The sequence below is a fragment of the Primulina eburnea genome, chromosome 4 (assembly GCF_022965805.1).
Source record: "Primulina eburnea isolate SZY01 chromosome 4, ASM2296580v1, whole genome shotgun sequence".
Classification (NCBI taxonomy): Eukaryota; Viridiplantae; Streptophyta; class Magnoliopsida; order Lamiales; family Gesneriaceae; genus Primulina; species Primulina eburnea.
The window spans coordinates 42214067-42227055 of record NC_133104.1 but is presented as its reverse complement, the minus strand read 5'-3'; the positions used below and the strand labels follow the sequence as shown (position 1 = coordinate 42227055).

Here is a 12989-nt window from a genome sequence, read left to right as displayed (position 1 = left end):
CACAAACACAACATTTTGGGATTTACAGCAAAATAGAATATTACCATTTTGTTTTTTCTACTTAAAATTGTTTGCAGGATGTGACTAGAGTCGTTTTCCCATTCAATAGAGTGTGTTATTTTCCTCACTTTAGATATCCTTAAAGCAACAAATGAACATGAATTTGTAATTTAGAAGGCAAGATCGGAAATTCAGGTAGAAAACTTCGGTTTTGAAGTCAAAAAGTACTCAGATACTTGGAAATTCATTAAGCATAAACTAATATTGATTTTCTTACCTCATCATTATATTCCTAAATCACCCACCTAACAAGTATTGAATCACGACATTCATATTATATCATATAGATTCATCAAGAAACCACAAAGTCCATAAATACCTCAGTCCCCCCCTTCATACGTTACACACAACTAAAAAATTGCATTACATCAGTGAAAAAACTCTATCATGGGATCCTCAACCTGTTTATTTCTTACACTGAACACGATTCTGCTCTTTTCTTCATTGGTTGCTTCACAACCAATTCTTGAAAAACTCTACCAGTGCATTTCTCTAAATTCCGACCAGTCTATCCCATTTTCAACAGCTTTCTTTGCCCCAAACAATGCTTCATTCAACTCCATCTTACAATCTTCTGCACAAAACTTGAGGTACTTGCTACCTTCCGTGCCTAAACCTCAGTTGATCTTCACTCCGTTGACCGAAAATCATGTTCAAGCAGCTGTCATTTGTGCGAAAGAGCTTGATATCCAGTTCAGAGTGAGAAGCGGAGGCCATGATTATGAAGGCCTTTCTTACACGTCAGAACTGGAACAACCATTCATACTTGTAGACCTTACGAAACTTCGATCTATTGCTGTAGATATCCAGGATAACAGTGCATGGGTTCAGGCTGGTGCAACAAATGGTGAACTTTATTACAGAATTTCACAGAAAAGCAAGACTCATGGGTTCCCTGCTGGACTTTGCCCCAGCTTAGGAATTGGAGGGCACATAACTGGAGGAGCATATGGTACCCTGATGAGGAAATATGGGCTAGGAGCGGATAATGTGATCGATGCACGAATAGTTGATGCCAGTGGCAGGATTCTTGATAGGGATTCTATGGGGGAAGACCTTTTCTGGGCTATTAGAGGAGGCGGTGGAGCTAGTTTCGGGGTGATTCTTGCATGGAAGGTAAGACTCGTTCCTGTTCCAGCAACTGTCACAGTTTTCACCATTCCGAAGACCTTGGAACAGAATGCAACAAAAATTCTCCACAAGTGGCAACTAGTTGCTGATAATATTGATGAAGATCTCTTCATCAGAGTCATAATACAAGTTATAGATGATGCACAGAAAGGTGAAAGAACCATCCAAACTGCTTATAATGCTATGTTTATTGGAAGAACAGAGAGGCTTCTCCAGGTGATGGATGAAAGCTTCCCCGAATTGGGATTGACCCGAAAAGATTGCACCGAAATGAGTTGGATTCAATCGGTGCTTTACATTGCTGGTTATCCGAAAAATACGCCACCTGAAGTTTTGCTCAAAGGAAAGTCTTTATTTAAGAACTACTTCAAAGCCAAATCAGACTTCATCAAAGAGCCAATACCAGAGACCGGGCTTGAAGGGTTGTGGAAAAGAATACTCGAAGAAGATTCAGCATTGATGATATGGAATCCATATGGTGGAATGATGAGCAAGATATCAGAATCCGAAATCCCTTTCCCTCACAGAAAAGGGGTTCTTTTCATGATACAGTATCTAACCCTTTGGAATGATGAAAAGCCCGAATCCGAAGCCAAGCACATGGACTGGATAAGGAAGCTTTATAATTACATGGCCTCTTATGCTTCCATGCTTCCAAGAGAAGCCTATGTGAATTATAGAGATCTTGATTTGGGAGTGAACAAGAATGGTACAAGTTTCATAACATCAATTTCGTGGGGTACCAAGTACTTCAAGGACAATTTTAACAGACTGTTGAAGGTGAAGACTACGGTTGATCCTGATAATTTCTTCAGACATGAACAGAGCATTCCAACTCTATCATTGATGAATCAGAGAACAGGAAGAGAATGATTCACTAAAAATTAGTTTGTTATATATCCTGACTACGACTTAAGATATGCTGCAACTGAATCCCTTTTTATAATCTGTTTTGTGTTCTATTTGCAGTTTGATTGTCCTAAAAGTTTTATGTATCATTTCTTGTAATTGGATTTTCGATAATATTCCAGCTAGTACTTCAACCATTTTACATGAGTTCATTTCAAAATTGAAAAAAAAGTGTTTATTTTTACCCTCGGGTGATCCTTTTTCTTGAAGTGTTTATTGGATCATGAAGTGCATCTGTTATGTGTTCTGTAGTGTATAGGTACATATGCAAACAATGGCGAAACATTTACATAAAAAAGAACAAGAAATGAGCAAGTCGGGGAGTTTAAACTGTATCATTTCTGCAAATGGGGCATGAACTGTGAGTCCTCAGCCACAGGTCTATGCAGCTCTCGTGGAAGCAATGCCCACACTGAATAATGCTTTTCACAGTCTCCGTGGGATTGTATTCTTCCAAACATATTGGACAAGTAGTGCTATTAGGCCCCGGGATCCGTCGACTTTCTCCGAGGCGGATTGTTTTGAATCTATTTACAGCAGTATTATTACCAGAGCCTGCTGTCACATTGGAGGGTGGGGGCGGCGGTGCTCTCCAAACAGGGAGGTTTATTTGGTTTCTGTTTCGACTTCGAGCTACGAGAGCAACTCGGTCAGCTACCCTTCTTATAATCTTCCTTATCCAACTTATGAAACAGATTAATGCCAGAATCAATCCATACAGCAGAAAACCAAATATATTCGGTAGAATAATGCTTAAGAAAACAACCAGCACAACATAGCCTGTAAATAAAAATGCGCCAATTATCAACTGCAGACATAGAAATGAAGAATTACGTTCTAAATTTTAAGTTTTCTATTCCGGCGCAAATTTCCATGTACATGATGAAACTAGGGACATTGGCACATCAAGAATCAAGTAAGTGATAAAGATCGGATTTTTCACCTGCACCGTGGCGTTTTTTCTTGAAACAAGCTTCGCAAGTCGTTACATTCCATTTCAACATAAGATCGCCATCGAATCCATTGAATTCATACTGAAGGGGCGACGAAACCGGTATAGGCACAGTTACCATCACATTGCATCCTAAAGAAATGATCTCTTCTGCACGTGATATCGATGAAGTTGCCAATACGGAGAACGTGGAGTTGCTCAGGCAACCGACAGTGGTGAAATTACTCGAACTTAAATTCCCTCGAGGACAGCCGAAAAACGTGTAGTTCTGATAGCTCACAGCTATGAGAGGGGAATACGAAATGCCTGGACTCAAGAACCTGCTGCCGAGGCAATCAGCATTAGTAGGATAGAGTTGTATTACATCGGCTGAATAGTTGATATCCCTTACATATAAATCCCCGAGAGAAGGAAGATTCAGAAGAGGGACACCTTGCGCATCGCTGCACGTTAAATTTAAGGCAAGATAGTCACAACCATTTTGGTTTTGGCCCTGTAACTGGAAAGGGTACCGTATAGGCAAGCTTTTGTTTCCACAAAATGAATCGGGACAACCTTTGGAATGAACAACGGGGAAGATGAAGAAAACAAGAAAAGAAGTTGCGGAAATCTGATTCGTTCTGGGCATCGAATGATGTAAGTATGAAGACTCGAAACTATTACAGGGAAAATGTGATGATGTAGGTACATTTCTCTCGAATTATTAGCGCCTAAATCTGTCGAAATCAAAGGTTGACTTGAGATGGTATTGTTGGCAAAACCCATGAAAGGCATAATTTATCATATTAAATTGTTAAAAATTTGACTGAAAACTTATACAGAAGCGTATTTGAAATCATTTAGCGTCTAATCACGAATTCTTTAGAACGTGTCTTCATCTACACACTTTTTCCTCGAGATAATCTTTTAATTTTATCTTCTAAACCTTTTTCTTAAAGATAATAGAGAACTTGATAAAGCATGATCTTATGATCATTACCATATATATTCCTCATGACCATATATATAGATAATGTTTATCATTATCTTCTGATATTTCTGTTTTATATCATTATAAAAACAAAAATCACACTCTATTTACATATTAAAAGCTCACAACCTATTAGCTCATATCTCTACACATTAAAGGCTCGTAACATATTATATACTTTAAAGTTCAATAATCCGAAACTTTAATTGTATTTTGATCTTAATTTAATAGACCATTTAAGACGTTTAATTATTTATATATAAACCTATATAAATATAATTTATCAAACAAATATTTGCGGAAGTGGTAAAGTCGTCAGGAAAGTGACCGGCCAATGAGCCTTTGATTTGTTCCAAATGATGTCCAATATGATATGCCAAGAGCAAGTACGACCACGCTATTCACGCCGCATACACTCGTTTTCTTTTTTAAATAATTAATTATTTAACTAGGTGAGACCGAGTTGGAAATATATATATATATATATATATATATATATATATATATATATATATATATGAAATTAGATTTTTATTTTAAGGACGAAAATTTACATGCAGGGCAAAGTTTGATTTTAATAATGTTTTGGAGAAATAGTTTTTATTTTATTTTATTTGTTAAATGTCTATAGTTTTTTAAAAAAATATTTATTGATCAGAATTATAAGATTTATATTATATTAAATTGTAAGATATTATTTATTTATTTTTATTTTTATTTAATTTTGGACAGTGTAGAGAAATAAACTTTTGAGAAAATGAATAAAAAATGAAGAATATGTTTGTGTTTCGTAACCTCATGATATTAAAATTTTAAAACTAGTCTCATACGGATTCTAATTGTTCAAAAGCCATTGTGATATTTTATAAATAAATGGAATTTCTTTCAAATACTCGTACCATCAATAATTTGTTCGATTTAAAATTATCATCACATTCATTTAAATAAAGAAAGAGTGAGATATGTTATCTAGTAAGAATATTTTTGTTATTTTATTCAAAAACAGTATGAGAGTTACTTATTTATCAAATATTATTTCTAAAAAAAACACCTTTTCGCTTTTATTTTCTAATACTATCACTTCTAAATTTTTTTAAAAAAATTTATAAATTTAATCATTCTAACTCTCAAAAGGTAAAACTTGTGTGAGACGATCTCATGGTCCATGGGTCATATTTTGTGAGACGGATCTCTTGTTTGGGTCATCCATAAAAAATATTAATGTTTATTGTGAATATCGGTAGAATTAACTCGTCTCACATATAAAGATTCACGAGACAGTCTCACAAGATACATATTCAAATAGATAAAGGTCAGTCGAGTATCGACCATCAAGTGTTGTCAATTCTTGTAGAATTTATGCTAAAATCGACAATCAAAATCTCGTTTCCCACATGAATATATGGGTAATACAATTTCAACACGAATGCGTATATTCAATAATACGAGAATTTCTTGGGCCTTTTGTCTCGTTCTTTTACCAATAAAATATACGTACATAGACGGAAAAGGTTTCGTTAATAAAAAAAAACAGTCGATCTATATAATTTAATTCACAATATTTATATAAAGAAAAAAAATACAATTAACCAATGAAACATCTGGAAAAAAATTTAAAATTTAAAACGAGTTCTCGAATTTGAAACCAATCATAACAAACTCGTACATTTACTAAAAAAAAAACACATTTACATGTATAAAAATAAAGAATGACACATCATTCCACAAAGTATTCAGCGTTGTTTGTTTTCCTCTAATCGTAGATTAGCTGTCGAAAACAATGCTAGTTTTGTTTGGTAATGTTTACTCGGCAGTTAATTAATATTTCTACTTGACTTGGTCCTTTAATCAAATGGTGTTTCTTTCATCGAAAAAAAAGAATTGCATGTCTATTTCCTGTTTACATTTCCAGTCCATTCACTCGGTTCAGTTTTTTATTCTTTTTTTCTCGGACTTGTAAAAGTGCAAGTGTATTCTCTTTACTACAGATCCAACGATTATCATTGATCAAAATATATGAGGTTTATGGTTGATTCCATATATATTTTTTGAGTGAGTTTCATGTGTGATCGTCTCACGGATCTTAATCGGTGAGACTGGTCAATCCTACCCATATTCACAATAAAAAGTAATACTCTTAACATAAAAAATAATATTTTTTCATGAATGACCCAAATAAGAGATTCGTCTCACAAATATAATCCGTGAGACCGTTTCACACAAATTTTTGTCATATATTTTAATGTAACGGTGTTCATTGTTTTTATCATGTAGATAATATCTTTCAGGTAGATTGGACTAAACCGTTGAATTAAGATAAGATGATGTTTAATTTGAGTAAATCAAGGATAACATTTGGACCAATTCGGTTCCCCCCAAAAAATTTCTTGTTTAAAGGACTAAAAACAACCATACATTTATAAAGGCAAAATTAATTAGGAGGAATAAATTAAAATAAAAATGCCGGGTCTCACCAAAGAATGGCCGGCCATCTTTTCAATTATATCAATATAAAAGTTCTATATGAATTTATAATTATATCTGTGTTTTTTTTTCGTATTTCGTCATTAATGATGTTAAATTTATTTAGGTAATTCTATTTATTAGGTTTTTATTGTATTAAATTTCTCATGACTTGTTTTAATAAATATTCATGATTTTCATCAAATTTAATGTCATTTTTTATTTTAATATGTGGTTATGATTATTTATTTATTTAGATGATTTAAATTCAAGTTTTATCATTCTCTTATGTTGTTTCTTTTCTTTTTTCTTTTGGTTCAATTTTAATTTATTTTCTCAGAATTTTAAATTTAATTGCTTATCTATCTATATTCTATATTTAAATTCTATATCACTGTGAAAATGACATTTGAATTATGAATTTGAAATTATGTTTTTGTGCTCTCTTGTCTTTTGTCATTAATGATAGTCTTTGTAGAAAGCTTAGTAGGTTCATGAAAATCAAATAAAATTTATTTATTAAGAAAGTGAAATCTAATGATTTACGAATGAATGGACGTAAGAATTGTAGCAATTAAGAAAGTGAAATCTAATGATTTATTTATTAAAAATTTACATGAAAAGCAAAGAAAATTTTAAAAAAATTAATTTTTTTTTATTTTATCTTACAAGTAAAACAACTTGTGTATGATAACAATTTGGATTCCAAAATAATAATAAAAGTGTTAATGAATTGGAATATTTATTGTAACATAAATCAAATTTATTGTAATAGTAACTTATTTCAATTGAAACTTATAACTAGAGAAATATCTGAGTTCATCTGGAATAAGTGGGAAGGTGAAATCGAATGATTAAAAGTATATAGATATGATCAAACATATTTTATTTTACATTTCATCAAGTAATTAAAACAAAATGTGTATGAATTAAAATCTATTTTAGTTAACAAGAAAGAAGTTGATAGATGTAGGCGTTTGTGTCATGACAAAATTAAAGAGAAACAATAGTAGATCAATTCTACTAATTAGTAGTATATATAATTGATGATACTAAGAATTTTTCGTACTTCATTTTACATAGAAAAAGCGATAATAAATATATATATATATATATACATATTATGTGGGGAAAAATATGCAAGATTAAAACTGAAGTAGTTGTTTATGACTGGTTCACATTGATTGTAAGATACACAATCATCGTTTTTATTTATCAGATTAAACAATTTTAATTATTTCAAATCAAATTGTTTTAACGTGCAAGACACATGCATATTTCTAGCATATATAAAAGTTCAACATTTAAATCTCAAACTTTTTGAGAAATATATGATTAGTCTAGCTAATTAACGTTTCAAAATATGATAATCGCCTTCAATTTGCCTTGTTTGGTCCAATGCATGCAAAAGTTTACATTGTGGAGCAGATGTTAATCAACAGAAAATATTTTTTTTTTGTGGCCAGGTTCATGTACGGTTTAATGAGGACAAGAACTCCCGAACATTTATTGTGTCGAATTTTTGTTGTCTTCTCCAGGAATTATTCTTGTAATTAAGCCTGAAAAAGTCTTTGGGTTTGGCGTTGGACTTCTTCTTGTATGGTCAAAGGATCAACACATAGATATATGGTGAATATGACTTGGTCTTGTGTTGGATATTAGCTGTCAGGTGATAATATAAACACACACAAGTCATTAGTCATAGCACCACATTAACACCTAAATCCTTTGGTACGTAAAGCTAATATTGCAGGAAAATGGCAAATTTCATGCTAATTATCGCGATGAATATTATATTTGCATTTTTCGTCGTCCTAGCCCACGAACCTAGCCCTCTACAAGATTTTTGTGTTGCAGACTTCAATAGCACAGGTCGGTATATATATATAATCATTAAAAATCAACTCATGTGCTTAATTCTACGTACTTCATATGTATGTCTGACTTTGCTAATTAACTTGTTCGTATATATGCACCGTGGCATACAGTGATGGTGAATGGGTTTGCTTGCCTAGACCCCAAGCAAGTAACAGCCGATCACTTCCTTTTCAGAGGCCTTAACATACCAGGAAACACATCTAACCCATTGGGCTCCTTCGTAAACCGGCCAACTGTGTTTGAAATCCCCGGCCTCAACACCCTCGGCATCTCCACTGTTCGCGTCGACTACGCCCCAGGCGGGGTGGTCCCACCGCACCGACACCCACGAGCCTCCGAAATACTGACGGTGCTGGAAGGCACGGTGTTTGTGGGCTTCGTCACCTCAGACCCCGAAAACAGGCTTGTTTCGAAAACACTGGACAAGGGAGATGTTTTTGTTATTCCATTTGGACTGATTCACTTCCAACAAAACGTTGGCCAAGGGAATGCTGTTACAATGGCGTTCTTGAGCAGCCAGAACCCTGGGGTTATCGCCATCGCGAATACCGTTTTCGAATCGAAACCTGAAATAGACGATCGGGTACTGGCAAAGGCTTTCCGGGTTGATAAGTCGTTCGTCCATCAGCTCCAAGCTCCACATCATTAAGATTTTAATTTGGTTCTTGTGATTCGTTTATTATGTTACGTTTTCTCTGCAATGTGTAGATTAAATGCACTTTTAATTTATATTCATTTCAAGTATTTCACGTGAGTAATAAATGAGTAATAAATATAAGGCAAAAACTTGTGTGAGACGGTCTCACGAGTCGTATTTGTGAGACGGATTACTTATTTGGATCATCCATGAAAAAGTATTACTTTGTATGCTAAGAGTATTACTTTTTATTATGAATATGAGTAGGGTTGACCCGTCTCACGGATTATAACCCGTGAGACGGTCTCACATGAGACTCACTCTATATATAAATATCTATATCATAATATAAATAGAGACTATGTTTGAAAAAATCCCGTCAAAATGATATTAAATTATAAAAAAATATTTATCTTTACATTTACATATACAAACAAGAGTAAGTCTCATGTGAGACCGTCTCACGGATCACAATCTGTGAGACGGGTCAACCCGACCCATATTCACATTAAAAAGTAATACTCTTAGTATAAAAGGTAATACCTTTTCATGGATTATCCAAATAAAGATCCGTCTCACAAAATACAACCCGTGAGACCGTCTCACACAAGTTTTTGCCAACAAACAAATAAGAAATACCTACATACGTGATTAAAAGTGAAATTTTGTTTACTTTTTTTTAAACAAGAATGTGATGTTTTTTGAAATATAAATTACATTTAAGTGTATGAAATAATTATATTATTTCATTAAATGTTGGTCATGAGTTTTAATTTTGTGTTATTTTTATATATTTAATTTCACTACTCAATGTCATATTAAATGAAATATAACTTTTTTACACAATACTACGTTTTATAATAACTATTGACGGTCCGTTGTTATTTTTATTATTATGTATTTTAATTAAAACTTTAATATGAATATTTTTAAAATGTCCTAAAATTAATTAAAATTTATATTTAAAGTTTTTATTTCTAATAAATTTAAAAATTGTGATTTTTGAAAAAAAAAAATTATTTATTGTTTAAAATTTTGATAAACAAAATAATATATAATTTTTTAAATATATTTTTTTTACGGCTCACAATTCTGCCTATGAATATGTGTAGAAACTCCCTTTAAAAATTATAATTAAGTAATTTTTATCCTCCTAAATATAATTTTTTTAATAGTTTTTTTGAAACGGTCTCACGGATATTTATATGTGAGACCCGTGAGACGAATCAATCTTTACGATATTCACAATAGAAAGTAATACTCTTAGCATAAATTATAAAAAAAAGTAATATTTTTCCATGGATGATTCAAACAGGAGATCCGTCTCATGAAATTGAAATGTAAAACCGTTTCACGAGAGTTTTTGCGTAACTTTTTAGCAAATCAAGAAGAATATATATACATACACATACAAACATTTGAATGTCCTCTGCCCGACCGTTTTTAGTTCGTCCAATCTCCCTGATTTCCTCTCCTCCACTCCCGGGAAAAAAAAAACTACACAATAGCAAAAGCGCTCATAAATATCGTGGAAACATAAATATCTCAAAAAAAAAAAAAAAAAAACTTGGACAGATTCTCCATTTTTCTGGGACAAAGGATCCTGTGGAAAAATGAGAGAGATCCTTCACATCCAAGGCGGCCAATGCGGTAACCAGATAGGCGCCAAGTTCTGGGAGGTCATCTGCGACGAGCACGGCATAGATCAGACAGGAAAATACAGCGGTGACTCTGAACTCCAGATCGAGCGCGCTAATGTCTATTTCAACGAAGCCAGCGGCGGAAGGTTCGTACCACGCGCCGTCCTCATGGACCTAGAGCCTGGCACTATGGACTCCGTTAGGTCTGGCCCTTTCGGCCAGATATTCAGACCTGACAACTTTGTCTTTGGCCAGTCTGGTGCGGGGAATAATTGGGCCAAGGGGCATTACACCGAGGGAGCCGAATTGATTGATGCCGTGTTGGATGTTGTTCGCAAGGAGGCTGAGAATTGTGACTGCTTGCAAGGTAATCCGTCGACTTGGTTGGAGTTTCTCTCTAGTTTTCTTTTGTTAGAACGTCATATGTATAAAGTTCTCGGTGCGATGTTTTCTTAATGTAATTCTTGTACTGATAATTACTTCCCCTTCTAATTTGTTCGTCGATTGGTTCGAGTTGAAATCTTTAAGTCTCTGCAGTGTTATTTTTCACACGTACATCTTCTTCTTCTTCTTCTTCTTCTTCTTCTTCTTCTTTCTATTCTCTTCTTTTTTTGTCCCATTTGGGTTTTGGTAATTTTTTTACCCTCAAATAGTCAAATATCTTGTGCATCCTTGTTATTCAATTTTTTTTATCAGGCGCTGATTATGCTTGCATCCTTCTTTAGTTGTCTAAGAAAGGTTAAGGCTATCTAGCAAGATGTAAGTGCACTATCTTGTACCATATTGTGTTAATGTTGAGGCAGGTTATGGACAGGATTTCAAGTGTGTCATTCTTTGGGTGGGGGCACTGGATCTGGTATGGGCACCCTTCTGATCTCCAAGATCAGGGAAGAGTATCCAGACCGCATGATGTTGACGTTTTCAGTCTTTCCTTCACCAAAGGTATCCGACACTGTTGTTGAGCCATATAATGCTACCCTTTCTGTTCATCAACTTGTGGAGAACGCAGATGAGTGTATGGTTTTGGATAACGAGGCTCTTTATGATATCTGTTTCCGTACTCTTAAGCTGTCCACTCCTACATGTAAGTCCGTTGATTTTTTTTATATTACCATACCTTACACAGAAATTCAATTAGCATCTGGATAACTGAATGCTTGTAAAATATTTGCAATTTGTAATGTACTGTTTTTCGATTGCTATTAACTTTGGTTATTATGTGTTTCAGTCGGTGACCTCAACCATCTGATCTCAGTTACCATGAGTGGTGTCACATGCTGTCTCCGGTTCCCAGGTCAACTGAACTCTGACCTGAGGAAACTTGCTGTTAATCTTATCCCCTTCCCACGTCTTCATTTCTTCATGGTGGGATTTGCACCTCTAATCTCGAGGGGCTCCCAGCAGTACCGGGCTCTTACAGTACCTGAACTAACACAGCAAATGTGGGATGCGAAGAATATGATGTGTGCTGCAGACCCACGCCATGGTCGGTACTTGACTGCCTCAGCCATGTTCCGTGGTAAGATGAGTACCAAAGAAGTTGATGAACAGATGATCAATGTTCAAAACAAGAACTCATCCTACTTTGTTGAATGGATTCCAAACAATGTCAAGTCTAGTGTTTGTGACATCCCACCCACGGGGCTGAAAATGTCATCCACTTTCATCGGAAACTCTACTGCAATTCAGGAGATGTTCAGGCGTGTTAGCGAGCAATTCACTGCTATGTTCAGGCGTAAAGCTTTCTTGCATTGGTACACGGGTGAAGGAATGGATGAAATGGAGTTTACCGAGGCCGAGAGCAACATGAACGATCTTGTTGCAGAATATCAGCAGTACCAAGATGCTACTGCTGCTGATGAATATGATGCTAATGAGGACGAGGAAGCGCAAGATGAGGTGTCCATGTGAAAATGATTTTTCGGCTTGCCACGACGTTTGCAAGTCTCTTTGTCTGTTGATTTTATCTTAGGGTGTGTTGCTGTTGTACTATAGAGATCAGTTTAGATTGATTTAAATCATACGTATGGATGTGACTTGATTTGAGATGGGTGTAACAGCGTGTGTGTGTGTGTCATTCTAATTGAACAATGAAGGTTTGCATTTAGTAATTTCAGATCTGCTCCATTTTCGTTTGAAACTGAAGTCCTACTTTGCTTTTCACTTGCCAGAATGACATGAAATGGTCGATTAAAAGTGAATTAAAACCAGTAAGACTGGTTACATGTGTACATGGTGAGATTAAACAAATTTACGTGTTTGGACTGTATAAACAACCAACACATGGACTATATAATTTCAATTATTCGGCTAAATGGCAAATAAACAGAGAAGAGTGCTAGTTTCTGA

At 34.5% G+C, this 12989-nt stretch overlaps 4 protein-coding genes across 4 annotated transcripts; 3 read left to right on the top strand and 1 right to left on the bottom strand.

The window, feature by feature from the left end:
* Positions 1-226: 226 nt before the first annotated feature.
* LOC140829143 (monolignol oxidoreductase AtBBE-like 15) lies at positions 227-2234 on the top strand. Its single transcript, XM_073192155.1, has one exon. The coding sequence runs from the start codon at positions 448-450 to the stop codon at positions 2062-2064; it is 1617 nt and encodes a 538-aa protein (XP_073048256.1). The 5' UTR covers positions 227-447; the 3' UTR covers positions 2065-2234.
* A 134-nt stretch (positions 2235-2368) lies between these two features.
* LOC140829144 (putative RING-H2 finger protein ATL21A) lies at positions 2369-3806 on the bottom strand. The gene is made up of 2 exons (XM_073192156.1): positions 3044-3806; positions 2369-2880 (listed from the first exon to the last, which is right to left on the bottom strand). Exons 1-2 carry the CDS (start codon positions 3678-3680, stop codon positions 2426-2428), a joined length of 1092 nt encoding a protein of 363 aa, XP_073048257.1. The 5' UTR covers positions 3681-3806; the 3' UTR covers positions 2369-2425.
* Positions 3807-8208: 4402 nt separating this feature from the next.
* Positions 8209-9069, top strand: LOC140829140 (putative germin-like protein 2-1). The gene is made up of 2 exons (XM_073192150.1): positions 8209-8357; positions 8474-9069. Exons 1-2 carry the CDS (start codon positions 8243-8245, stop codon positions 9010-9012), a joined length of 654 nt encoding a protein of 217 aa, XP_073048251.1. The 5' UTR covers positions 8209-8242; the 3' UTR covers positions 9013-9069.
* Positions 9070-10430: 1361 nt separating this feature from the next.
* LOC140829138 (tubulin beta-5 chain-like) lies at positions 10431-12783 on the top strand. Its single transcript, XM_073192148.1, has 3 exons — positions 10431-11007; positions 11455-11724; positions 11869-12783. Exons 1-3 carry the CDS (start codon positions 10614-10616, stop codon positions 12549-12551), a joined length of 1347 nt encoding a protein of 448 aa, XP_073048249.1. The 5' UTR covers positions 10431-10613; the 3' UTR covers positions 12552-12783.
* The last annotated feature ends 206 nt before the right edge of the window (positions 12784-12989 follow it).

What these genes read in the sequence shown, in the direction of transcription:
- LOC140829143 (XM_073192155.1), top strand. Translation starts at nt 448, where the DNA reads ATGGGATCCTCAACCTGTTTATTTCTTACACTGAACACGATTCTGCTC.
- LOC140829144 (XM_073192156.1), bottom strand. Translation starts at nt 3,680, where the DNA reads ATGCCCAGAACGAATCAGATTTCCGCAACTTCTTTTCTTGTTTTCTTC. An exon ending in GAAAAAACGCCACGGTGCAG is followed by an intron (nt 2,881 to 3,043) that starts GTGAAAAATCCG and finishes TTTTATTTACAG; the next exon opens with GCTATGTTGTGCTGGTTGTT.
- LOC140829140 (XM_073192150.1), top strand. Translation starts at nt 8,243, where the DNA reads ATGGCAAATTTCATGCTAATTATCGCGATGAATATTATATTTGCATTT. An exon ending in TGCAGACTTCAATAGCACAG is followed by an intron (nt 8,358 to 8,473) that starts GTCGGTATATAT and finishes CGTGGCATACAG; the next exon opens with TGATGGTGAATGGGTTTGCT.
- LOC140829138 (XM_073192148.1), top strand. Translation starts at nt 10,614, where the DNA reads ATGAGAGAGATCCTTCACATCCAAGGCGGCCAATGCGGTAACCAGATA. An exon ending in GAATTGTGACTGCTTGCAAG is followed by an intron (nt 11,008 to 11,454) that starts GTAATCCGTCGA and finishes GGTTATGGACAG; the next exon opens with GATTTCAAGTGTGTCATTCT. An exon ending in TAAGCTGTCCACTCCTACAT is followed by an intron (nt 11,725 to 11,868) that starts GTAAGTCCGTTG and finishes TATGTGTTTCAG; the next exon opens with TCGGTGACCTCAACCATCTG.